The 22,173-nt window shown below is 39.8% G+C and overlaps 2 protein-coding genes across 2 annotated transcripts in view; both read left to right on the forward strand.

Moving 5' to 3' along the window:
* LOC306994023 (FYVE, RhoGEF and PH domain-containing protein 6-like) overlaps positions 1 to 4,731 on the forward strand; it is a 35,559-nt gene extending 30,828 nt beyond the window's left edge. Inside the window, exons 20-21 of the mRNA XM_079604299.1 lie at positions 4,146 to 4,288; positions 4,393 to 4,731. Of these exons, the coding sequence (XP_079460425.1) occupies positions 4,146 to 4,288; positions 4,393 to 4,429 (180 nt within the window). The 3' untranslated portion in view covers positions 4,430 to 4,731. The remainder of the gene's footprint in view (positions 1 to 4,145; positions 4,289 to 4,392) is intronic.
* A 173-nt stretch (positions 4,732 to 4,904) lies between these two features.
* Positions 4,905 to 17,566, forward strand: hic1l (hypermethylated in cancer 1 like). Its single transcript, XM_079604300.1, has 2 exons — positions 4,905 to 5,056; positions 12,705 to 17,566. The coding sequence occupies exon 2, from the start codon at positions 12,736 to 12,738 to the stop codon at positions 14,089 to 14,091; it is 1,356 nt and encodes a 451-aa protein (XP_079460426.1). The 5' UTR covers positions 4,905 to 5,056; positions 12,705 to 12,735; the 3' UTR covers positions 14,092 to 17,566.
* The last annotated feature ends 4,607 nt before the right edge of the window (positions 17,567 to 22,173 follow it).

The raw sequence follows: 22,173 nt of genomic DNA on the forward strand, positions 1-22,173 counted from the left end.
CGTCAGCCTGAAGAGGTTTCGGGATTTCACGCCACCCTGGCGGTTTATATAGGCTACTACCGACATGTTGTCCGAACGGACCAGGACGTGGTGCCCTTTTATCCGAGGACGAAAGCGCCTCAGCGCAAAGTCCACCGCCATCATTTCCAGGCAGTTTTATGTGCGGTAGTCTGACTCGTTCTGCCCACTGGCCAAAGAACGGTCTGCCCTCGAGCAGTGCTCCCCAGCCTGAGGTGGACGCGTCCGTGGACACCACCTTCAGGCTCGAGGAAGTCCCCAGGCTTACATCTGACCGGTACCAGTCTGACACTCTCCATGGTGTCAGGGCTGAAATGCATTCCTGATTGACCTTGAGGCGATAACGACCGTGAAACCATGCTCGGCGCGGTACACGCGCTCCCAGCCAGAACTGCAGTGGGCGCATGCGCAGCAGGCCCAACTGTAGTACTGCCGAGGCTGAGGCCATGAGGCCTAGCATTTTTTGAAATCTCTTGAGCGGCACTATAAGGATTTTGCCATTTGCAGGGTGTTTCGCCTGCGCTGTGATGACAGCCGCGCTGTCATAGACAGTGAGTTCAGATCCAGTCCTAAAAAGGAGACCCTTTGACTGGGAAACAGTGAACTTTTCTCCCAATTGACTCTCAGACCTAAGCACTCGAGGTGATTGAGTATTAGGGTCTTGTGGAGAGTGAGTTCTGAAGGTGATTGAGCTAGAATCAGCCAATCGTCCAAATAATTCAGAATTCGAACGCCTCGGAGTCTCAGGGGTGCCAGCGCCGCGTCCATGCACACTATAAATGTACGAGGTGCTAGGGACAGGCCGAATGGCAGGACTGTGTACTGATATGCCCGGCCCTCGAAGGCGAATCTCAAAAATCGCCTGTGACGTGACGCAATTTGTATGTGAAAATACGCGTCTTTCAGATCTATTGCCATAAACCAGTCTCCTCGGCGAATCTGCGCGAGGATTTTTCTGGTCGTGAGCATTCTGAACTTTCGCTTTGTTAGCGCTTTGTTCAGATGCCTCAGATCTAAAATGGGTCTTTCTTCGGTACCAGGAAATATCTGCTGTACAGACCCCCTTCGCTCTGAGCTTGAGATAAAGGCTCTATGGCCCCTTTACTCAATAGCTTCGCTATTTCGGCTCGAAGTAGATGTGCTACTTCTGCTTTTACCGTGGTTTCGACTCTCGCCGTGTAACGGGGAGGGCGTCGATAAAAATGTAGCGAATAGCCTCTTTTTATAGTCTCTAGCACCCATTCTGAGACCCCGGGAAGTCTTTCCCATGCATCTGCACGCGTGACTAGGGGTTGAATGTAATCTGGGCCCTGGTCGCGAAATGGCGGCGACACGAGAGCAACCGTGTGCTGTAACATGGACGCCGTGGCGTCTGAGGCGGGGGGCACGTTTAACACAGCTGGTATCCCGCGCGCGCTCGACTCTCTGAGTTGAGAGAGAGAGCGCGCGGGGCGAGCCCCGTAGGGCTCGTTATGTTTGTGAATAAATGTGGGCGCGTGGTAGCGGGCACATTTATAACACCGGGGATACTGTGTTTTTGAACTGACTGACCGTGCGTTGGTTTCGTTTTTACAGAAAACCGCGGGACGTGCAGTGTGTAGTGGTTGTGGGCACTAGATAGTGGGCACGCTCACTACATGTGATGCAAAATCGACATGAATCGATTTCTTTCGTGCAGACCCTGTGTTGTACGGGGCTGTGCTTGCACGGGTTGAAAAACCGGGCTCTGGTCGCGAAATGGCGGCGACACGAGAGCAGCCGTGTGCTGTAACATGGGCGCCATTGCAGTTTTTCGTATGATGCGGGGGCGCGCTTAATCGAGCGGGCAGCCCGCGGGCGCTCAGCTCTCTCAGCTGAGAGAGAGAGCGCGCGGTGCGAGCCCCGTACGGCTCGGCATGTTTGAGAATAAATGTGGGTGCGTGAACGCGGGTACATTTATAGCACTGGGAGTACTGTCTATTAGAACTGACTGACCTTGCATCGGTTTCGTTTCATAGAAACCGTGTGACATGTAGCTTGTAGTGATTGTGGGCACTTGAAAGCGGGCACGCTCACTACATATGATGCACAATCGACATGAGTCGATTTTATGTGTGCAAGCCCTGTATTGTGTGGGGCTGTGCTTGTGTGTACGAATGGGCACTGGGTCGTGGGCATACAGTTACACACATTACACCATCAGCCGTGGCCGGGACACCGTGTAGCACTGAGAGTACTGTCTATAAGAACTGACTGACCGTGCATTCGTTTCGTTTTTACAGAAAACCACGGGACATGCAGTGTGTAGTGATTGTGGGCACTGAAAAGCGGGCACGTTCACTAACTTACATGTGATGCACAATCGACATGAGTCGATTTTATGTGTGCAAGCCCTGTATTGTGTAGGGCTGTGCTTGTGTGTACGAATGGGCACTGGGTCGTGGGCATTACGGATACACACATCGGCCGTGGCTGGGACACCAGAAAATACATTTTCAGATTTACCTGGGACATTTGTGTGCTGGCAAACGGGCCTTGATGCCGGTTTGGTGACTGCAAAATACACTGGCACGGTCGCGTATGTTGGGACTGTGCGAGCGAGACATTTTAGTGAAATCCGGCCATGGCGGGATTTTAACACTGTAGCTTTCCTCGAAGGCTGAAAACGGGGCTTTCCGGGACTCCGCGATTTCTTCGTGAATTCAGGAAGAAAAAGGCGCGGGTCGTGAGGACGGTAACGTACGCAGCCATCCAGCCGGTAAGCGCATCGATGCTGGTCTTTCTTCGTCGACGCTCACGACCGGCGGGGGAGGGGAGGTAGATGCATACAGGATGTAGCCGCTTTGGAAAGTCTCCCCCTTCTCGGATTCTCTCTCCGAACAGAGAAACCAGAATCATCATTGCATTTTAAACTTTATCACAAAAAAATGCTTAACTACATTTTCAGAGCAAGTGACAGCCAGAACTTTGAAAGGTAAATTGATATAAAATATGAAGGTACACGTGTAGTAATAATTACATAATAATATTACATTTAAATATAATAATCATCTTATATAATTTTTAAAGGGCTCGTCCTGCTGAGGTGCTTGTATCTGACGGCTGTGGCGGCTCGAATCCAGTCCTACGATGCGTGTAGCTTCGTGAAGAATAGAAAATCGGAGTGGAAGACAGCTATGCTTGTATTTATAGGCCTAGACCACGCCCGTTTCGGCGGGAGGTGACGCAGAGGGCGCGGAGCGTCCTCATTGGTCAAGCGTCACTGGCCTCGCATAGGCTGTGCTTTTCTGGCGGAGCAGCCAATGGGCTCGCGATTTGCTCCGCCTAAGGTTGTATGCTACAGAAAAGCGTTTTACATATTTTAAAAGATCAAAGGATAAACAATGCAGATTTATTTTCACATCATTCTTTGATCATATTTACCAAGGGTGCCAATAATTCTGACCGACTCTATGTATATTTAATTTGGAGATCTCCATTCATGAAAAAAAAGACAGTTTGCTGCAAATCCCAACAAGTTAAAATCCCAACAAGTCAACCAGAAACCTTGAGATAAAGGATTAGGTTGTGTCAGATAAAACTATTTTGATGAAAGCCTACTAAGACAAACGTTTGGAATTTGGCATGGCAATGATGGCAATGCACGTGAATTGAGCACAATAATACCAAGAAGGTGTATTAATAAAATAAATCAGAAATATCAGAGTCTGAAACGGACTGAAATGATCAGGGAGGGAAATGCTACTCCTATTTCTAGTGCTTCTGGTGTTTTGAAATGATAGTATCTCTCCACTGACTTGGTTGGTCTGAGTTTCTGAGCACAGAAATAGTAATTGATGTGTAAATCTGGCCAATCATGTGTTAACGTGTGGTTTCTGTCATCAAACTTCCAGCAGTTTTTTCAGCTTTAACTTTTTTTCTCATCAAATGATTAAGTAAATTAAGTTTTAAGTAAAGGTTGTGTTATGCTGCTATATTTTTGATTTATGACCACACTTTATTGTATTTAATCAACTAATGAATCCACTGTTACCAGTTCATTGTACTATACATGTATTTTATACACTATATTATAACTATTTTCAGTTCAACATTTTTTGTTATTTATTTTGCCTTTATATATTATTGTAATTGTTGTATCCATACAGGATGTAGCCGCTTTGGAAAGTCTCCCCCTTCTCGGATTCTCTCTCCGAACAGAGAAACCAGAATCATCATTGCATTTTAAACTTTATCACAAAAAAATGCTTTACTACATTTTCAGAGCAAGTGACAGCCAGAACTTTGAAAGGTAAATTGATATAAAATATGAAGGTACACGTGTAGTAATAATTACATAATAATATTACATTTAAATATAATAATCATCTTATATAATTTTTTTCTTTCTCATAGATGGATTGAAGCTTTCCAGGAAGCCACGGTTCTCTAACCTTCTCTTCCTAACAGCCTTGACAACAACTATCAGACCAGATCTTCATACAAAAGTTGTTAATATTGTAATACACACAATATTAAAGTTATCTCATGACTAACTTGTTTAAATTTGCGGCTCACCACGTTTGTATGCCCAATTGTTACAGTGAAAATTGTGAAGTGAGTGTTTTTAGTTATTAAATTCATAATATATCTGATAATGCTTTTGCATAATATAGGAAAAATCATTTTATTAAGCAGTTATATGTATCCTTTACAAGTGCACTCAATAAATTTATTTTTATAGTTTTTTCTTTCATTTCAGTATTTTGTCATTTTAGAATGTGTTGTTTTAGAATATTTTATATTGTATTCCCAATTAGTCTAATATAATTCTACATGTATTATATTCAACTATTATCACTCATCTGGCACAGGTGAACGTATTTATAGTATTACAAGCTTTATGTGGCACTCCGAGAGAATAACCTGAGGTAATACTATGGTAATGCCTCCAGAAGGACAGGTAGGGGGTGAGACTGATCTGAACTGGGTCAGGGGTCAAACTGCCTACGTCACAAGCTCCTAAGATGGCGTTTTGATGACGACGGGAGAAGTAAGGACCCCTGCCCTTGTTTAAAAGGTATTTGAAAATAAATGTATATTTGTTTTCGCATATATATGATGTAAACAAACGCGTTGTGTTGAACTTAAGAACTAATATTGATTATTAAAACACAAACGGCATTAAATGCATAGCGCGATCCGCTTACCTAGCCCACAGCAGCCTTGCAAGGTATCATTTCCTGTTGTTGTTTTTTTTACTTTAAACGAGCTTAAAAATTGTTCAGTGTTTGTCTCATTGTTAACATCTATACTATCATCCATACTATTCAGGCGAGGCAGAGATGATAAAATAATTAATTTGGCATACGCACGTAAGCACGTCTGGAAAGGATTGGTATCCGCAGTTCCGCATTTATTAAGAAACAGATACGTGTATTTTTTTACCTAGGACCCACCGTGTGCTTTAACGAGCTCGGGCGTGTTATTCACGAACATGCTGTGTTTTCGACGAGTAGCCTATATGTTGATGTTCTTTTAAATATTTTGAAATGAAACCAAAACTCGATTTAAAACGCGTGTAGTTTCGCAATTGTAATCAAAGACCAGCCCCAATTAATTAGCACATGCGCGTTTGGACTCGTTATCCGTAACCCGTAGTGTTTAAATGTTAGATTATTGTTTGTGGATCAATACAACACCATACATGCCTCAAAAACGCCCAATGACTCTTAATATACTTTAATTATGACCATAATGACTAATGTCCCTTTGAAAGTGAACAAAGCTTCTGCTAAAATGCTGCAGTTTGTGCAGTGTTTATCAATACTGTAAAATCATAATCAATAATTGTGTTTCTTTAAATAGGGTAAGCTTTATACATTTATTTTTTGTATTTCATTGTTAACCTTTTTGTGGACTGTCTTGGCTGATATAAAGTTACCACCGTTTAATTTCAGTAACAATAACTTGAAGTGACTTTTATGGCAAAATCTGCGTACCATGGGTGTTTCTGGTAAGAGACATTCATATATCTTAATGCCTTCTAAACACTTCATGGCCACAACTGAGGGACAACAGTACAAATCACATTTGTGTTTTGTTTTTCAGTAGATACATTGTTGGCAAACTCCCATAAACCATTGTAATCGATCATAGTTGGTCACACTACTACACTCTCAAACTACTCATTTGGTGTATGTGAATATTTTGCAGTCAACCTTTGTTTAAAGTGAACATGCTTAACATCATTTTCTATTAAACCATTATTTTCGGTTCATATATTTCTTCCCCAATGATTCATGATTCAAAAATGAAAATAATGTCATTAATGACTCACCCTCATGTCGTTCTAAGCCCGTAAGACCTCCGTTCATCTTCGGAACACAGTTTAAGATATTTTAGATTTAGTCCGAGAGCTTTCTGTCCGTCCATTGAAACTGTATATACAGTATACTGTCCATGTCCATAAAGGTAATAAAAACATCATCAAAGTAGTCCATGTGACATCAGTGTGTTAGTTAGAAGTTTTTGAAGCATCGAAAATACTTTTTGGTCCAAAAATAACACAAAATAAGACTTTATTCAGCATTGTATTCTCTCCCGGGTCTGTTGTCAATCTGCGTTCAGGACTCCGCAGTGACGCTGCTGACGTAAGACGCTGATGACGTGTTATCTGGTGCGCCCGAGCTTCGTTTACAGTCTGAGGGAGACGCACGCTATATTCAAGCTATTCTACATTGTTTGCGTGGATATCATTTTTTTAATGGTGCGTAAATGTGCATGTCGCGGATGAGACACTTTTACAGCGTGCGTTTCCCTCAGTCTATAAATGAAGCTCGGGCGCACCAGATAACACGCCATCAGCGTCTTACGCCATCAGAGTAACTGAAGGATTGACAACAGACCCGGGAGAGAATACAATGCTGAATAAAGTCTTATTTTGTGTTATTTTTGGACCAAAAAGTATTTTCGATGCTTCAAAAACTTCTAACTAACCCACTGATGTCACATGGACTACTTTGATGATGTTTTTATTACCTTTATGGACATGGACAGTATACTGTATATACAGTTTCAATGGATGGACAGAAAGCTCTCGGACTAAATCTAAAATATCTTAAACTGTGTTCCGAAGATGAACGGAGGTCTTACGGGCTTAGAACGACATGAGGGTGAGTCATTAATGACATTATTTTAATTTTTGGGTGAACTAACCCTTTAATGATTTTATTGTGAACAAATTTAATTTTGATCTGTCACTACTTCCATTTAGGGTTGGGTGGATACAAAAATGTTTGGCGTCAGTACGAGCATTTACATTTAATCATTTAGCAGACGGTTTTATTCAAAGCTACTTATTAGCAGAATGTAATACCTCTGTTTCGATACTACATTTACACCATAGGTGACTAGCAGCCTCAAAAGATAACTGAATTAAAACAATTGCATTAAGAACAGTTGAGAAACTCTGCAGTAACAATGTGTTGCTTGTTTTTAAGCATAAATATATAAACAGTACTAATCTGTCCTCCATACTTGTGAAACACTTAAAATTGTATTTTTTTCCCCCAATTGAATTATAAAAAAGTGCCATTTCCTATAAAAAGAAAGTGAAAAGTAAGTGGCACATCTTTTAGTTTGCATTTACGATCCAAGACGTAATGCACACAGATCTATTTTGACATACAGTATCATCAGGATTTTGTTGTTTTTTGGTCTCGTCCGTTGCTATAATAATCACTATCGATCATCGCAGTTACGAATCTCAATCCACCATTTAAATGAGGTTGTCAATCCAGAAACTTTGAAACGAAGCATGACACAACAAGTGAGCGAAGAGCGCTCACATGATAATCACTGAAGCTCAGCGCCGCCACCTTACTGACTTACAAAACTCACGTTATAATCAATCTCTTATTTACACAAGATAGTGGTAGGCTAAGATTTAAGATAAAAAGATTTGGTCTTTTAATATTAGCCTTTTGTCTTAATCCATTACGTTAAGCATTTTCTTTATAACGAGGAAACATTCGATGTGAAACTTTGTGTTTTTGAGTTCATATTTTTCTGCTAGTCTGTACAAAGCGACGTTTATATTAATAACAACATCACTTTTTTAAAGCCATATTAAGTGTTTTACATGGGGAAGAACGCAAGATTACGGTGCGGTTGTGTGTTTAGTAGGCTACTGCTATCTAGTGGTAGCAGCTTTTCTCAGAATGTGTGTGTGGATCGTGAAAGGCTAAACCGGCGGAATAAAAGACTAGGGCTGTTAAACGATTAATCGCGATTAATCACTTCCAAAATAAAAGTTTGTGTTTACATAATAAATGTGTGTACTGTGTATAATTATTTTGTATATATAAATACACACACGTTCATGTATACAGTCATGGCCAAAATTGTTGGCACCCCTGGTAAATATGATCAAAACTGGCTGTAAAAAATAAATCTGCATTGTTTAGCCTTTTGATCTTTCATTCAAAAAATTGCCAAAATTCTAACCTTTCATTGAAGCAAGAGAATTGAAAGTGGGGCTAAATCACATTATGAAATAAATGTTTTTCTCCAAAACACGTTGGCCACAATTATTGGCACCCTTTTATTAAATACTTTTTGCAACCTTCTTTTGCCAAGATAACAGCTCTGAGTTTTCTCCTATAATGCCTGATGAGTTTGGAGAACACCTGACAAGAGATCAGAGACCATTCCTCCATACAGAATCTCTCCAGATCCTTCAGATTCCCAGATCCATGTTGGTGCTTCTTCTCTTCAGTTCAGTCTACTCATTTTCTATAGGGTTCAGGCCAGGGACTGGGATGGCCATTGCAGATCTTGGTTTTGTGCTCAGTGACCCATTTTTGTTTTGATTTTGATATTTGTTTTTGGATCACTGTCCTGTTGGAAGATCCAAACATGGCCCGTTATAAGATTTCTAGCCCCGGCTGTTAGGTTTCGATTTTTTATCTGTTGGTATTTGATCCAATCCATGATGCCATGTATCTGAACAAGATGTCCAGGACCTCTGGCAGAAAATTAGGCCCACAGCAGTAAAGATACAGCAGAGTATTTCATTTTACACATGGGGTACTTTTTTATCCCTGTGTGCACCAAACCCATCTTAAGTGTTTGCTGCCAAAAAAGCTATTTTTTTGGTTCCTCTGTCCATAGAACGTTTGAAAAGTACCTGACACTACTGGCACTTCAAACGGGACGGGTTCTATGGTCAGATGAAAAAAAAAAAAAAAAAAGCTTTTTTGGCAGCAAACACTTAAGATGGGTTTGGTGCACACAGGGATAAAAAAGTACCCCATGTGTAAAATGAAATACTCTGCTGTATCTTTAATGCTGTGGCCTAATTTTCTGCCAGAGGTCCTGGACATCTTGTTCAGATACATGGCATCATGGATTGGATCAAATACCAACAGATAAAAAATCGAAACCTAACAGCCGGGGCTAGAAATCTTATAACGGGCCATGTTTGGATCTTCCAACAGGACAGTGATCCAAAAACAAATATCAAAATCAAAACAAAAATGGGTCACTGAGCACAAAACCAAGATCTGCAATGGCCATCCCAGTCCCTGGCCGGAACCCTATAGAAAATGAGTAGACTGAACTGAAGAGAAGAAGCGCCAACATGGATCTGGGAATCTGAAGGATCTGGAGAGATTCTGTATGGAGGAATGGTCTCTGATCTCTTGTCAGGTGTTCTCCAAACTCATCAGGCATTATAGGAGAAAACTCAGAGCTGTTATCTTGGCAAAAGGAGGTTGCAAAAAGTATTTAATAAAAGGGTGCCAATAATTGTGGCCAACGTGTTTTGGAGAAAAACATTTATTTCATAATGTGATTTAGCCCCACTTTCAATTCTCTTGCTTCAATGAAAGGTTAGGATTTTGGCAATTTTTTGAATGAAAGATCAAAAGGATAAACAATGCAGATTTATTTTTTACAGCCAGTTTTGATCATATTTACCAGGGGTGCCAACAATTTTGGCCATGACTGTATATTCAAGAAAAAATTGTTATTTATATATAAAATATTTATAATTTATATTATAATATAATATATATATATATTTATATATATAATATAAATTATATATAAATCTATATACATGCAAATATTTCTTAAATATACACAAGCATGTGTGTGTATTTAAATATATCAAATTATTATACACCGTACACACACATTTATTATGTAAACAAACTTTTATTTTGGATGCGATTAATCGTTTAACAGCCCTATAAAAGACTCAATCCAAATGAATCAGAGGCTGCGTTTACACTTGGCGTTAACATGCGCCCTGTATCCGGATGTTGTCCACATACACATTGAAAAGACAAGTGGAAACGCGTTTCTGATGGGAATGTTATCCGATCAGCGTGTCCAGGTCCAGAGGTAGTCGAGGACGCATTGTGATCGGATCTCAGTGTATTGTAAACGCATTCCAGCCACCGTGTGTGTGTGTGTGTGTGTCTGCATTCACAGGTGGACGTCATATAAATCTCCGCCCAGTTTCCCCACGTGCTGTCAGAAAATATTGACCAGACGCAGTTTAGACAAAATAAACTTATTTGAACCTTACAATAAACGTCAATATTTAAAACAGTTTATTTAGACTTATATGATAGCTACTGTGTGTGTCATTTTTCATTTTAATTGTGCAACATTATCTGAACAAGGCGATCGCCTGTACAGTCACAGCTGTGATCAGTCATGAGATCTTAATGAAGAGCGTGCGCTGCTTTGCCAGAGGAATAACGGGAATAAACTTTTTATTTTTTTATGTTTTAAATGTTGAATGTTTTTATTGTTTCAGCGTGTTTATTAATCTCCCATATAGTCATTGCACGCTATAACCTTAAACCTCGATTATTGATGACTTGTTTGACATTTATTTTTGAATGATCAACTCTGGAAATATTCCTTCATTCAAAAATGTAATTTGATCTAAGACTGGAGATTGCATTGGAAAGTAAAGTGAGTGAGTGAAAGCAATTGGGACATTGCTTAATTTTTATCATCTTTACTCTTAATTTGGTGTCGTGCTACAGACCTAATTAAAATATTATGCAAAAAACAGAAATCCAATCGGTTATCCAGATACAGAGGCTACTTAATATGAACAAATGTAAATGCACCGTGTCCTGATTGGCTAATGATCCGATCTGCTTGATTGGATCATGGTGATCGCATGTTAATGCCAAGTGTAAACGCAGCCAAATAGGATCGACTCGGAAACGAGTTTGTGCATGCATGTGTTAATCATTTTGAGACTAAATTCATCCCATAGAAGCCCTCTCCCCTGATATATCATTGCACACGTAGCTCAACCGACTCAAGAGACGACCTGCAGGGAAGATGAGCTATTCTACAAACACATTTTTTTGTCATGCATAAATATATATTTTTTTGTATAAGAATGAATAGTTATACTAATGTTTAGATGACTGGCTGTAATTTGTGAGAGAGTTTTAGCCATCTTCTCTAGCTTGCTAATAATTGTCATAAAATCATTGTCTAATAATCTGACTCGAGTTACAGAACAGGCAATAACAACATTAGCTGATTGTTTTTGTGTCAAGACGTGACAACTTAGCAGAGCGCCCCGCAATGTTAAAGTCCTGCCCACACATGCACAGTGTTTTGTGATTGGCGGAGGCTACACACCCACTGGCCAAAGATTGTCATCAAATTTATTTTATTAAAATTGAAAGCTGTCAATTTTAACATTTATTAGGCTCCAAAAAAATCAAACCTTTTATTTTAAGTGAACTTAAAACAATCTTCACATAAGTCCATAATAAATATTTACCTGTGGCTTTTTTCTCACGACTCTTTACATTAATTTAAGACTTTATTTAACTCATTTAAGAGAGCTCTTATGAGGATACTCAACAAAACAGAAATTGTGGCATAATTGTGTGTTATTATTGGTTCACGTGCGAAAGAGAAGTCTATTCTGGCGCGCGTCGTTCTGTGCGTCGTGTGTCAGCATGACATTTACAGGCAGCGTGTTCTCTTTTGTCATGTCGCGCTTGATTGGTTTAAAAGCAATTGAATAAAGAAGAGCGTGATCATATAATGTATCGCTAGCCAAAGGATGACTGAAAAAAAAAAGGATGCTGTGTTAATTGCGATAAATATTTTTAACGCGTTAAACTGAAAAACATTAAATGCATGCGTTACTGTTGACAGCACGGACATAACCGATGTGTTTGTGAATACGCGGCAAGACGGACGTTGTGACAATATTTTTGTGTGTATTTGACCGTAAGTGCAACAAGCCATGAAAAAGAGCCAGCTGTATATGTACGCACTAGGAAATTATGCGCAATACACGCAATTCAACGCCGAAAACGTGCGATTTTTATTGTAAATTTGTGTGCATTATTTGTTGTTATTAGAGACATCTAAGATTGATGGTACATATTTTTTTTTACACATTTTAGCAATTTTAAAATGTTTGATGGAGTTTTTACACGACGACACCCCTGCTCTCGCCAGATGGCACCCCGGTTGCGAAGCGCTTTTCTAGTGGACCATAAATAATGATTGAGAGGCATTATTTTTGTACGAATAATCTTTATTTATTCGGAAATTTTTATTTTTCGGAAATTTTTCATAGAGCACCTTTTAAGGCAAAGCAGATGTTATTGATGATCCTTGAGAGTCTGTGTCACACCAAAATAACATTTCATCATCCTTTCTTACAGTGACACCAATGCAAAACATCAAGGGTAGGCGATGGAGCTCCCCAACTACGCCAGTCAACTGCTTCTCCAGCTCAATCAACAACGCTCAAAGGGCTTCCTGTGCGATGTCATCATCATGGTTGAGAATACACTCTTCCGAGCCCACAAAAGTGTCCTCGCCGCCACCAGCCACTACTTCAAGTCCCTTGTCCTTCATGATAACCTCATCCACCTTGACCCTGATATGGTGGATCCAGCTGTTTTCCAGCAAATTCTGGATTTCATTTACACCGGAAAATTGTCAGATGAGACTTTTGAGGCTCTGGATTTGAGCTCTCTGCTCACCACAGCTAACTTTCTCCAGCTCAATGACCTCGCAAACCTGTGCTCCACTAAGATGAACCAAAATGGATCCCTCAATAGCGTAGCATGTGGGAGCTCCAAATCTTTATTTCGCCTGTATGAAGACCACTCGTCAGACACTGAAACATACACGTGTATGACTCCTCCCAAAAAAAGGCATAATGCTGAAAGTAAATGTAGGAAAAAGCAGGACTTGGGGTTGGATTTGACTAAGAAGAATGTAAAGTCTGAGACGAATGATACGTTTTTTCTTTCTAGAACCATCTCCAACAATATGCAGCTAGGAATAAATGGGAAGTGTGTTCCAAAGAAAGAGAAGTGGATAATTCCTTTGGATGGAGCTCAGGAAAGAAAAAGGGAGGGATCCCGAAGAAAATCCAAGGTCAGTGGTTACATTCCTCTTAGCAGGGTTGGAAGTCAACTAAGCCAGAATCAGACTTTCACTTTACAGTTGTCTGTAAAGAAAGAGAAAGGAATTGGAGGGAAAACAGACGAAGCCGATGGCCAAAAACCAAACAATGGCAGCACCAATTTTGTATATCAAAAGGAGACCTTTCTCAAAGAAGCCGAAGGGGACAACCCTTACGTTTGTATTCCATGTGAAAAGGGTTTTCCCTCCTCCGAGAGTCTCAAGTCCCATGTGGAAAGTCATTTGGATGGAGACCTGGATGTGAAGGTTGAGGATGAGGAGGAAGAGGAGCGTGATGGAGTCACCAGAGTCTCGCAAGAAGCTGCTGAAAGCCTGGAAAAAAGTCCACGAAAGTCCCTCAAAGATGTTGACACCTTGCGTCCATTCCCTTGCAACATTTGCGGCAAGATGTTCACACAGCGCGGCACTATGACCCGCCACATGCGCAGCCACCTCGGTCTGAAGCCATTTGCATGTGAGGAGTGTGGTATGCGCTTCACCAGGCAGTACCGTCTCACTGAGCACATGCGTGTCCATTCAGGGGAGAAACCGTATGAGTGCCAGGTCTGTGGTGGGAAGTTTACGCAACAAAGAAACCTCATTAGTCACATGCGGATGCATACCTCAGCATCTTAGAACAGGTCAAAGAGCCCTAAACTTGGAGAATGCAGAGACCAACAGTTCTCCATAGTGCTTTGGTTTAGGTTACTTTAACCAGGGTTCAGTTCTCCCACAAGTTCTCCAGAACACTACAAAGATGAATCTAGATCTTCTTTATAGTTTTAGCTTCATCCACACATCTTCTAGAATTGTCCTCTTATCTCAAAAAGGAAACTTCTGTAGTCTAATCTAGGGTACGATTTTGGCAACGTTTACTTTATAATCTAATTTAGGGTTCAGTTTCAGCCACAAATCTTTAAATTCTACAATGATCCTTCTAGCTCAAAAATGAGACCGCTGAAGATCTAGAGTAGGGCTATGTTCACACGGTCAGTCCAAATTAGATTATTTGTGTATCCGTTTGTAATCTGATCTAAATGATTGACTGTCCACACAGTGCATCGCAACTGTTCGTACCTGATGTGTGTGTCTTTTGCCGCTCTTTCGTTTTCCGGTTTCTATGGTGATGATTTGTGTTAGTAGGCATATGGCAAAACCAACAGCAACGTGGAGGGTTATGCAATACAGATGTTGTCTTATTTACAACTTGACAATGTGTAGCCACCGCGCGGGACATATGGCAAAACCAGATTCAGTACGGATCTCGATGTATATGAAACATCTGAGGCAGCGGCAGAAACATAGGAGGCTGGTATGTGCGGCTTTAGTCCGTGCTGCCATGTCTCCATTATATTTAAATGTTATGCTTGACCGACACTTTGCAACAACACAACCTTGTTTCTGCAGCGACTTTCAACATGTTTGTTATAACAACGTCTGACATGTTTACATTTTACGTGGCCTTAGAAAGTGACATAAACAAAGAAATGCAATTTAAATAGGATTACAAACCACATATGAATGTAGCTTTCCACCCCCCGTTCACATCTGCTTAAATATGATCAGATTCAATCGGATATGCACAAAAATCTGATTTGGACTGACAGTCTGACGATGCTTAGGTGTAGCTAACCTGGAGGGCTGCCTTCCTGCAAACTAGGGTTTCAACCCCGCTCCAATCTACTGATAATCTGGTTCAGGTGTGTTTGATTAGGGATGGAGCTAAACCCCTGTAGAGCCGGATTTGAGAAACCCCGATCTGGAGCAGAACTGTGGCCCTACAGGAGTTTGAGTTCAGCACCGCTGGTCAACAGCGTTCTTTGTAGATTTCTGAGAATTTGCGGCCAAAACGGAACCCTATATTCTCTCAAAAGGAAACCTCTGTAGCCTATTCTAGTGATCAGGGTTGGCCACAAATCCTCTAGAACACTATATGAAGATTAATTTAGTTTACCCTTTGAGCTAATCTAGTATTCAGTACGGATCTCGAGGCCTTTAGGATTCTATAAAATAATCCTTTAACTCTTCTCTACACTGATGTCCTTTTTGAGCTAATCTAGGGTTCGTTTTCATCCACAAATTCTAGAAGACTTTAGCTGCAAATGAAACTTCTGAACACCTAGAGGATTTCTGTAGCATTTAATTTTTCTACTCTCAAAAAGAAAACCATTGTCGTCTAATCTCGGGTTCCGTAAGGTTTCTCTACAGTTCACTTTTTTTTGTTTTAGATAATCTAGAGTCCAATTTTGCTCGCAAATCCTCTAGAATGCTACATAGGATTATCTCGATCTTCGTTGAAGAATGGCGATGCCATTTCCCGATCAGTATAAAAATGCCAACTTCAGCCAATACCTGCTGTTATACCTCTTTCTATGAATTTCTATACATTTTCTTCTTGTGCATGAATTGTTTATTGTTATTGTTAGTGTGTAGCTAAACAAATATCAAGTTGATCCACTTAGTGATGTAGTTTTGATCTATTAAAACGAAAATTACCTCAAATTGCTAGTAATTCTCTCCGAACTGAAACAACCGAATGTTCCTGGTGATACCAGTTATTTTACAGCAGTGGCTTGCTATACCTCTCGAATGTAATTAGGAAATTGTGATATAGTTTAGGCTTCAGAAACTGACCGCTATAATAAAGCTATCTGGTTGTTTACTTGAATACACAAACTTGCTACCTCAGATTAAACCAAACCCTCTGATTAGCCTGTATGAGATTAAGACTACATGTTGGATAAGAAAACCTACATGCCGTCTTCCATATTACAGTCACTCTGTCTAGTTTAATAATGAGCTTAAACTGACATCCGATCCAGAACAGGGGAACACACACTGCCTGTTTTAATGTACACTTTTCAGGGGGTCAGGTAATACTTCACTGTATCTGAGCTTGTGAAGTCCTATTGCTTGAGCAATTAGGGTGTTTTGATGTACAGTTCCAAAGAAATATTGAATGTTGAAATGCTGAAAAAAATACTGTAAAACTATATAACCAAATCTATATTCTTGCTAAATATTTAAGTCTAATTTATGCTTCTTTCAATTCAGGTTTATATTATAAATCTTTTTCTTTTCATTTTTTTTTCAGGGGTTTTCCTTTGGGATTTTATTATTATTATTATTATTATTATTTTCCAATGCTTCAACCAATGGCTTAATGTATACAGCATGTTTTCTTGTGGCATGTGCATTGTTCTTATGATTTAAAAAATGTTAGGTTTAGCAGATTGCATTCTTGCATTTAGTGTTGAAATGAGACCAAAAGCTTCAAATCAAAACCTACTGTAAATATCTTTGGGTATCTTAATGTAAATGACATGTTATTGTTATCAGTTAATGCATTACTGAAACTTTTACTTGTTCAGATATGATTTTCTTGCGGTTTAATAATATAAACCATGTTTCTTTTAAACTACCTCTGGTTGGGTTTCTTCATGCTGGAGGGCTTTTTAAACCACACCGAATTCTGAGGTCGTTTTGTAGTTAGTTGCCTGTTCTGGTAATATCAACAAGGGTACTTTAAATAATAGATCAAATTATTTAATTTGCTGAATTGCCATTACAGGCACTCGTTGTTCAGTTGTGCTTGCTTTTTTTCTCCTCTCTCTTTGCTTTATATGATTGTTTGACATTGTCTGTAAATCAATATAATTCTAGAATATTCAGGAACTTTTTATTGCATAATGGGGCTTGAAACTGAACTTCAAAACTGTGACTACGCTTTCATTTGCATCCTCTGCAAACCTCAGGGAACATTTTAGGGACACATCCCAATGAACTTTTTGAACCATAAAGCACCATTAACCAATGTTTTTTGCAGCTTTTTTGATTTAGACACGTTTCTATATTCACTATAACTGACACAATATGCCTTCAGAAGGTTTGGCAGCTCTTTCCATTAGCAGTACAGGTTTGTGTGTACGTGTATGGTTTTGATGTGGTTTTCAAATGCTTTTGAAATGTCTTTGTTCAAAAATAATGATACTAAAGTATTTGCAACTTGTTTATGAAAACCAAAGCACATTTTCACTCTGAAGAATTGAAAGTCCTGTTGTAAGTAACATTGTTCTCAGTTATGACATGAAATAAAAATTAAATGCTGATCAAATAACTTGCTTTTTATTGATGTGGGTTTGTACAAGAAAAAAAAAAGCTCAAGCTTATGCAATATAATAATGTATAATCTGCCATTGAATGCAAATATTATAGCATCTTTGAAAACTATTTGCCACCAATAATTGACTTAAAGGTTTAGCTATGTTGGGGAATAATTTATGGCTGTTGGGAATAACATCAATAAACATTTATCAATAAAAACTAATACATATTTTCAATGCCGAGAAAGTAAATCTCTAAATAAAATATGTAAAACACCTGACAGACTTGACTGGACAAAAAATACTAGAACGATCTATAAAAGGGCTATCTATATTATAGAACGATTTATAAACATTTCTTGAGAAGACTCGGGTCACCCTTTATATTGGCACGGCCATTAGGCCTATATATTTAAAACAGTAATATCCTATACTAAACCTAAACCAATCTTGACAAACTATATATCATTTGAAAGCTTACAGTCTCTAGTTTTCATCAGAGGAGCCGTAATTTATCAATTTGCAACAATAATATTTTCATACTCCTAAGGCGTGTTCAGACCTTTATTTTGAAATAGTGATGAACATGAAAAATCATGATAGAATGGTAGAAACCTCAGTTTGTTTTCATGCCAAGAGTTCAAAAGATAGCATCCCTTTAATTATTTTAGAAAAAAAAGGTCTGAAAATGTTTTAAATATAAAGAAAAAAATTATAGATTCACCATTCGTGGCAGCGAGCTATAACGCACATATGTGTTCTTTCTGTTTCTTAGAGGTTGAATTCATTTCAAAATCTGCCAAACTTCCAATACTACTTCTGAATAGGATGTCTACTTCATAAATTGTATGAAAATTGTAAAAATAATGGTTCAGATCACTCAAACAACATATGGAAATGGAGGCGCCCTTATATGGGCAGTAATGTCAACTAGTGGAAAAGTTTGGTACTGCGCCCAAACTAAATCTCACCGAAAGCTTATTTTTTGAGATATCAACCCTAAAATTTGAAACACAACTTTTTTTGCAGTTTTAGAGTCCACCAGGTTTTGAAAATATATATTTTATATAAAATATGAATAATTTAATTTTTAACGTTGTACATTTTCATAAACTCAAACTTCTATAACTTTTTTCTTAATTTATTTCACTTCTACAAAAATCTGCCAAATGTCTTCTTAAAAACAAGACCAATCTTACATCTATATTCCTAAGCATTCTTGAATTACAACCATTTAAGTTCGGAATGGGCATTTTCATGTCTAAAAAATTGGGGCGCTTGATAAGGGGTGTAGCGAGATTCTTCACATGTCTGTCGCCGCTAGTGCCCTGTTTTACACCGTTGTGTGTTGGGGGCACTGGGATTAAAGCTGGAGATACCAAAAGGCTGAATAAGCTTATTAAGAAGGCAGGCTTTGTCATTGGAGTGTTTCTGGACTTGCTTGAGGTTGCTACAGAGAGGAGAATAATGTCCAAGCTGTTGACCATCACAAACAATACCTCACACCCCCACCATGACAGGCTTGCTGGAATGAGAAGTACATTCAGCGACCGACTGATCCATCCACACGGTGCAACAGAGACCGCTACAGGGGGTCATTTATACTGTGAGACTTTACAACTCATCTGTGCCGAGGTATCATTAACCATTCAGAATTAGGTCACTACACCATCATGCAGCTGCAGTTAATTATCAGACATACAATATATTACTGCTTTTATTGTTTGACCGGTTTCTATTTATATTTTACTCTATTTTGTCTTTAAAACTTCAAACAGGATGATGGCAATTTGTTTATTTATTATACAGGTGCTGGTCATATAATTATAATAAAAAAGTTGATACACTCTAAAAAATGCTGGGTTGTTTCAACCCAATTTTGGGTCAAAAAATGGACAAACCCAAACGTTGGGTTAAAAATGTAATTTAAAAATTCAACCCAACGGCTGGGTTTGTCCATATTTTACCCAAAATTGGGTTGAAACAACCCAGCATTTTTTAGAGTGTATATTTAAAGAATTCAACTTAAAAGGTGAAACTAATATATTATATTCATTACATGCAAAGTGAGATATTTCAAGCCTTTATTTGTTATAATTTTGATGATTATACAGCTTATGAATCCCACAAAATCAAAATCCCAGAAAATTTTAATATTACATGAACTCACACAGTACTTACACAATAATACCACGGTCACTGAACCAGGTTTTGGTTCCTTTGGCAGTGTGGGCCGGTGCAAATCCTGCTGGAAAATGAAGGAAGCATGAAGTGCTCTGGAAATGTCCTGGTAGACGGCTGCGTTGACTCTGGATTTAATAAAGCAAAGTGGACCAAAGTCCTCTTTTCTGATGAGAGCAAATGTTGCATCTCATTTGGAAATCGCGGTCCCAGAGTCTGGAAGAAGAGAGGAGAGGCACACAATCCACGTTGCTTGAAGTCCAGTGTGAAGTTTCCACAGTCAGTGATGGTTTGGGGTCATGTCATCTGCTGGTGTTGGTCCACTGTGAGGTCCAAGGTCAACGCAGCCGTCTACCAGGAAGTTTCAGAGCACTTCATGCTTCCTGCTGCTGACCAACTCTATGGAGATGCAGATTTCATTTTCCAACAGGACTTGCACCTGCACACAGTGCCAAAGCTACCAGTACCTGGTTTACGGAGGTATCCCTGTTCTTAATTGGCCAGCAAACTCGCCTGACCTTAACCCTATAGAAAATCTATGGGGTATTGTGAAGAGGAAGATGCGATACGCCAGACCCAACAATGCAGAAGAGCTGAAGGCCACTATCAGAGCAAGCTGGGCTCTCATAACACCTGAGCAGTGCCACAGACTGACCGACTCCACCTCACAGACTGACCGACTCCACGCCACAGACTGACCGACTCCACGCCACAGACTGACCGACTCCACCTCACAGACTGACCGACTCCACGCCACAGACTGACCGACTCCACCTCACAGACTGACCGACTCCACGCCACAGACTGACCGACTCCACGCCACAGACTGACCGACTCCATCACGCCACACACTGACCGACTCCATCACGCCACACACTGACCGACTCCATCACGCCACACACTGACCGACTCCACGCCACACACTGACCGACTCCATCACGCCACAGACTGACCGACTCCACGCCACAGACTGACCGACTCCACGCCACAAACTGACCGACTCACGCCACAGACTGACCGACTCACGCCACAGACTGAAGTCCGACCATGACCCAATTTGGACGTCATATTGACATTCAATATTTGACCTTTGAAATGGGTCATTTTTTGGACGTCATTTGGAAGTCTATGACAGGTGCAGGAAATTTACATGATTAATTTAATATTTTTTATTTACAAATATCAACATTGTTCTTATCAACATGATTAATACATATGAAAACACGTCCTCCACACTTTTGAAACATGGGACTACAGTTACAGAGGTTGTGTAAAAACAACGTAAAATTTGTCTAAATTTGATGTTGAAAAGACGTCCACAAACGACAACTATAAATAACCCTTACACGGAGGTCCCACGGATGTCAGCATTAGATGTGCGGTAGATGTTGAAGAAAGACGTCGTCTGGCGTTACAAAACAACCCCTTCAGTGGACCGAAATTGGACATCCAAAAATGTCATAGAAAAGACGTCACTCCGACGCCACATTGCGCAGTGGGTTTCTTCTCTGAGACCTAACTTTTTATTGATCTGTATAATTGTTATTTATTTTCCCTTTTATCTGTTCTAAAACATCAGATACATCAGAAAAAATCTAAAACATGTCACTGAATTTCTGACTGATGTTCATGTTAAAAAAAAGCAAAAAAAGCAAAACATGTTGAATCAAAAAGTAGTCAAGCACACTGAACCTGTAGAATGTTAATCATACTGCAAAATGTATATCATTTATATAGCATAAAAATTGTAGACACTTTATACGGCACACAATGCTTTTCCAACAGAGCCAAAAGCTCTTAGCAACCGTGCTTCATATCTTGTCCAGTGGGTGGCAGCAAGACTCCACACAGTGATGGAAGTGATCACCATTATTCATCAAGCTTTTGGAGAGGGAAGTTTGGGAATGCTATAGTTTCAGTGCTTCTTTGTTGAGCTGACAGCCTCATTGCAGCTTCATCACCAGTAGAGACCTACCTGAAGATCTCCAGATCTGCATGCTCACACAAGCAAGCTGAGTCCTCTTGTCCTAAACCGTCACTGAACTTAAGATAAGGCCCAGTGTTTTCACATGTAAATGTCTGCAGTGTATTGTTAGCACAGAGTGCCTGAGAAGATTTCGTACGGGGTGTTATCTGATGGCGTGCAGGCCTGCAGTGTCGGACACGCAGACAGGGTTCAGAGAAGAGAATAGAACAGCTGGCAGCATCCCACGTGCGGGAGAGCAACACTCGGAGCAGGGTGGGAACTTGCACACTAAGAAATCGACAAACATAGAAATCCCCTTTGTGGCATTATCAGAGAGCGGACAGCTTGTGCTGTGCACACACAGACAAGTACACAGTGAAAGAAACATTCAGACCAGTTGAATAAGAAAGTCTTGGCTCACTTTGGTCTTATCTCACTTTTGCATAGTGTTTGCATAGTTAAAGTTTC

Source organism: Phoxinus phoxinus (assembly GCF_949152265.1).
Source record: "Phoxinus phoxinus genome assembly, chromosome: 25".
Classification (NCBI taxonomy): Eukaryota; Metazoa; Chordata; class Actinopteri; order Cypriniformes; family Leuciscidae; genus Phoxinus; species Phoxinus phoxinus.

Excerpts from the sequence above, each read along its gene's own strand:
- hic1l (XM_079604300.1), top strand. The coding sequence starts at position 12,736 with ATGGAGCTCCCCAACTACGCCAGTCAACTGCTTCTCCAGCTCAATCAA.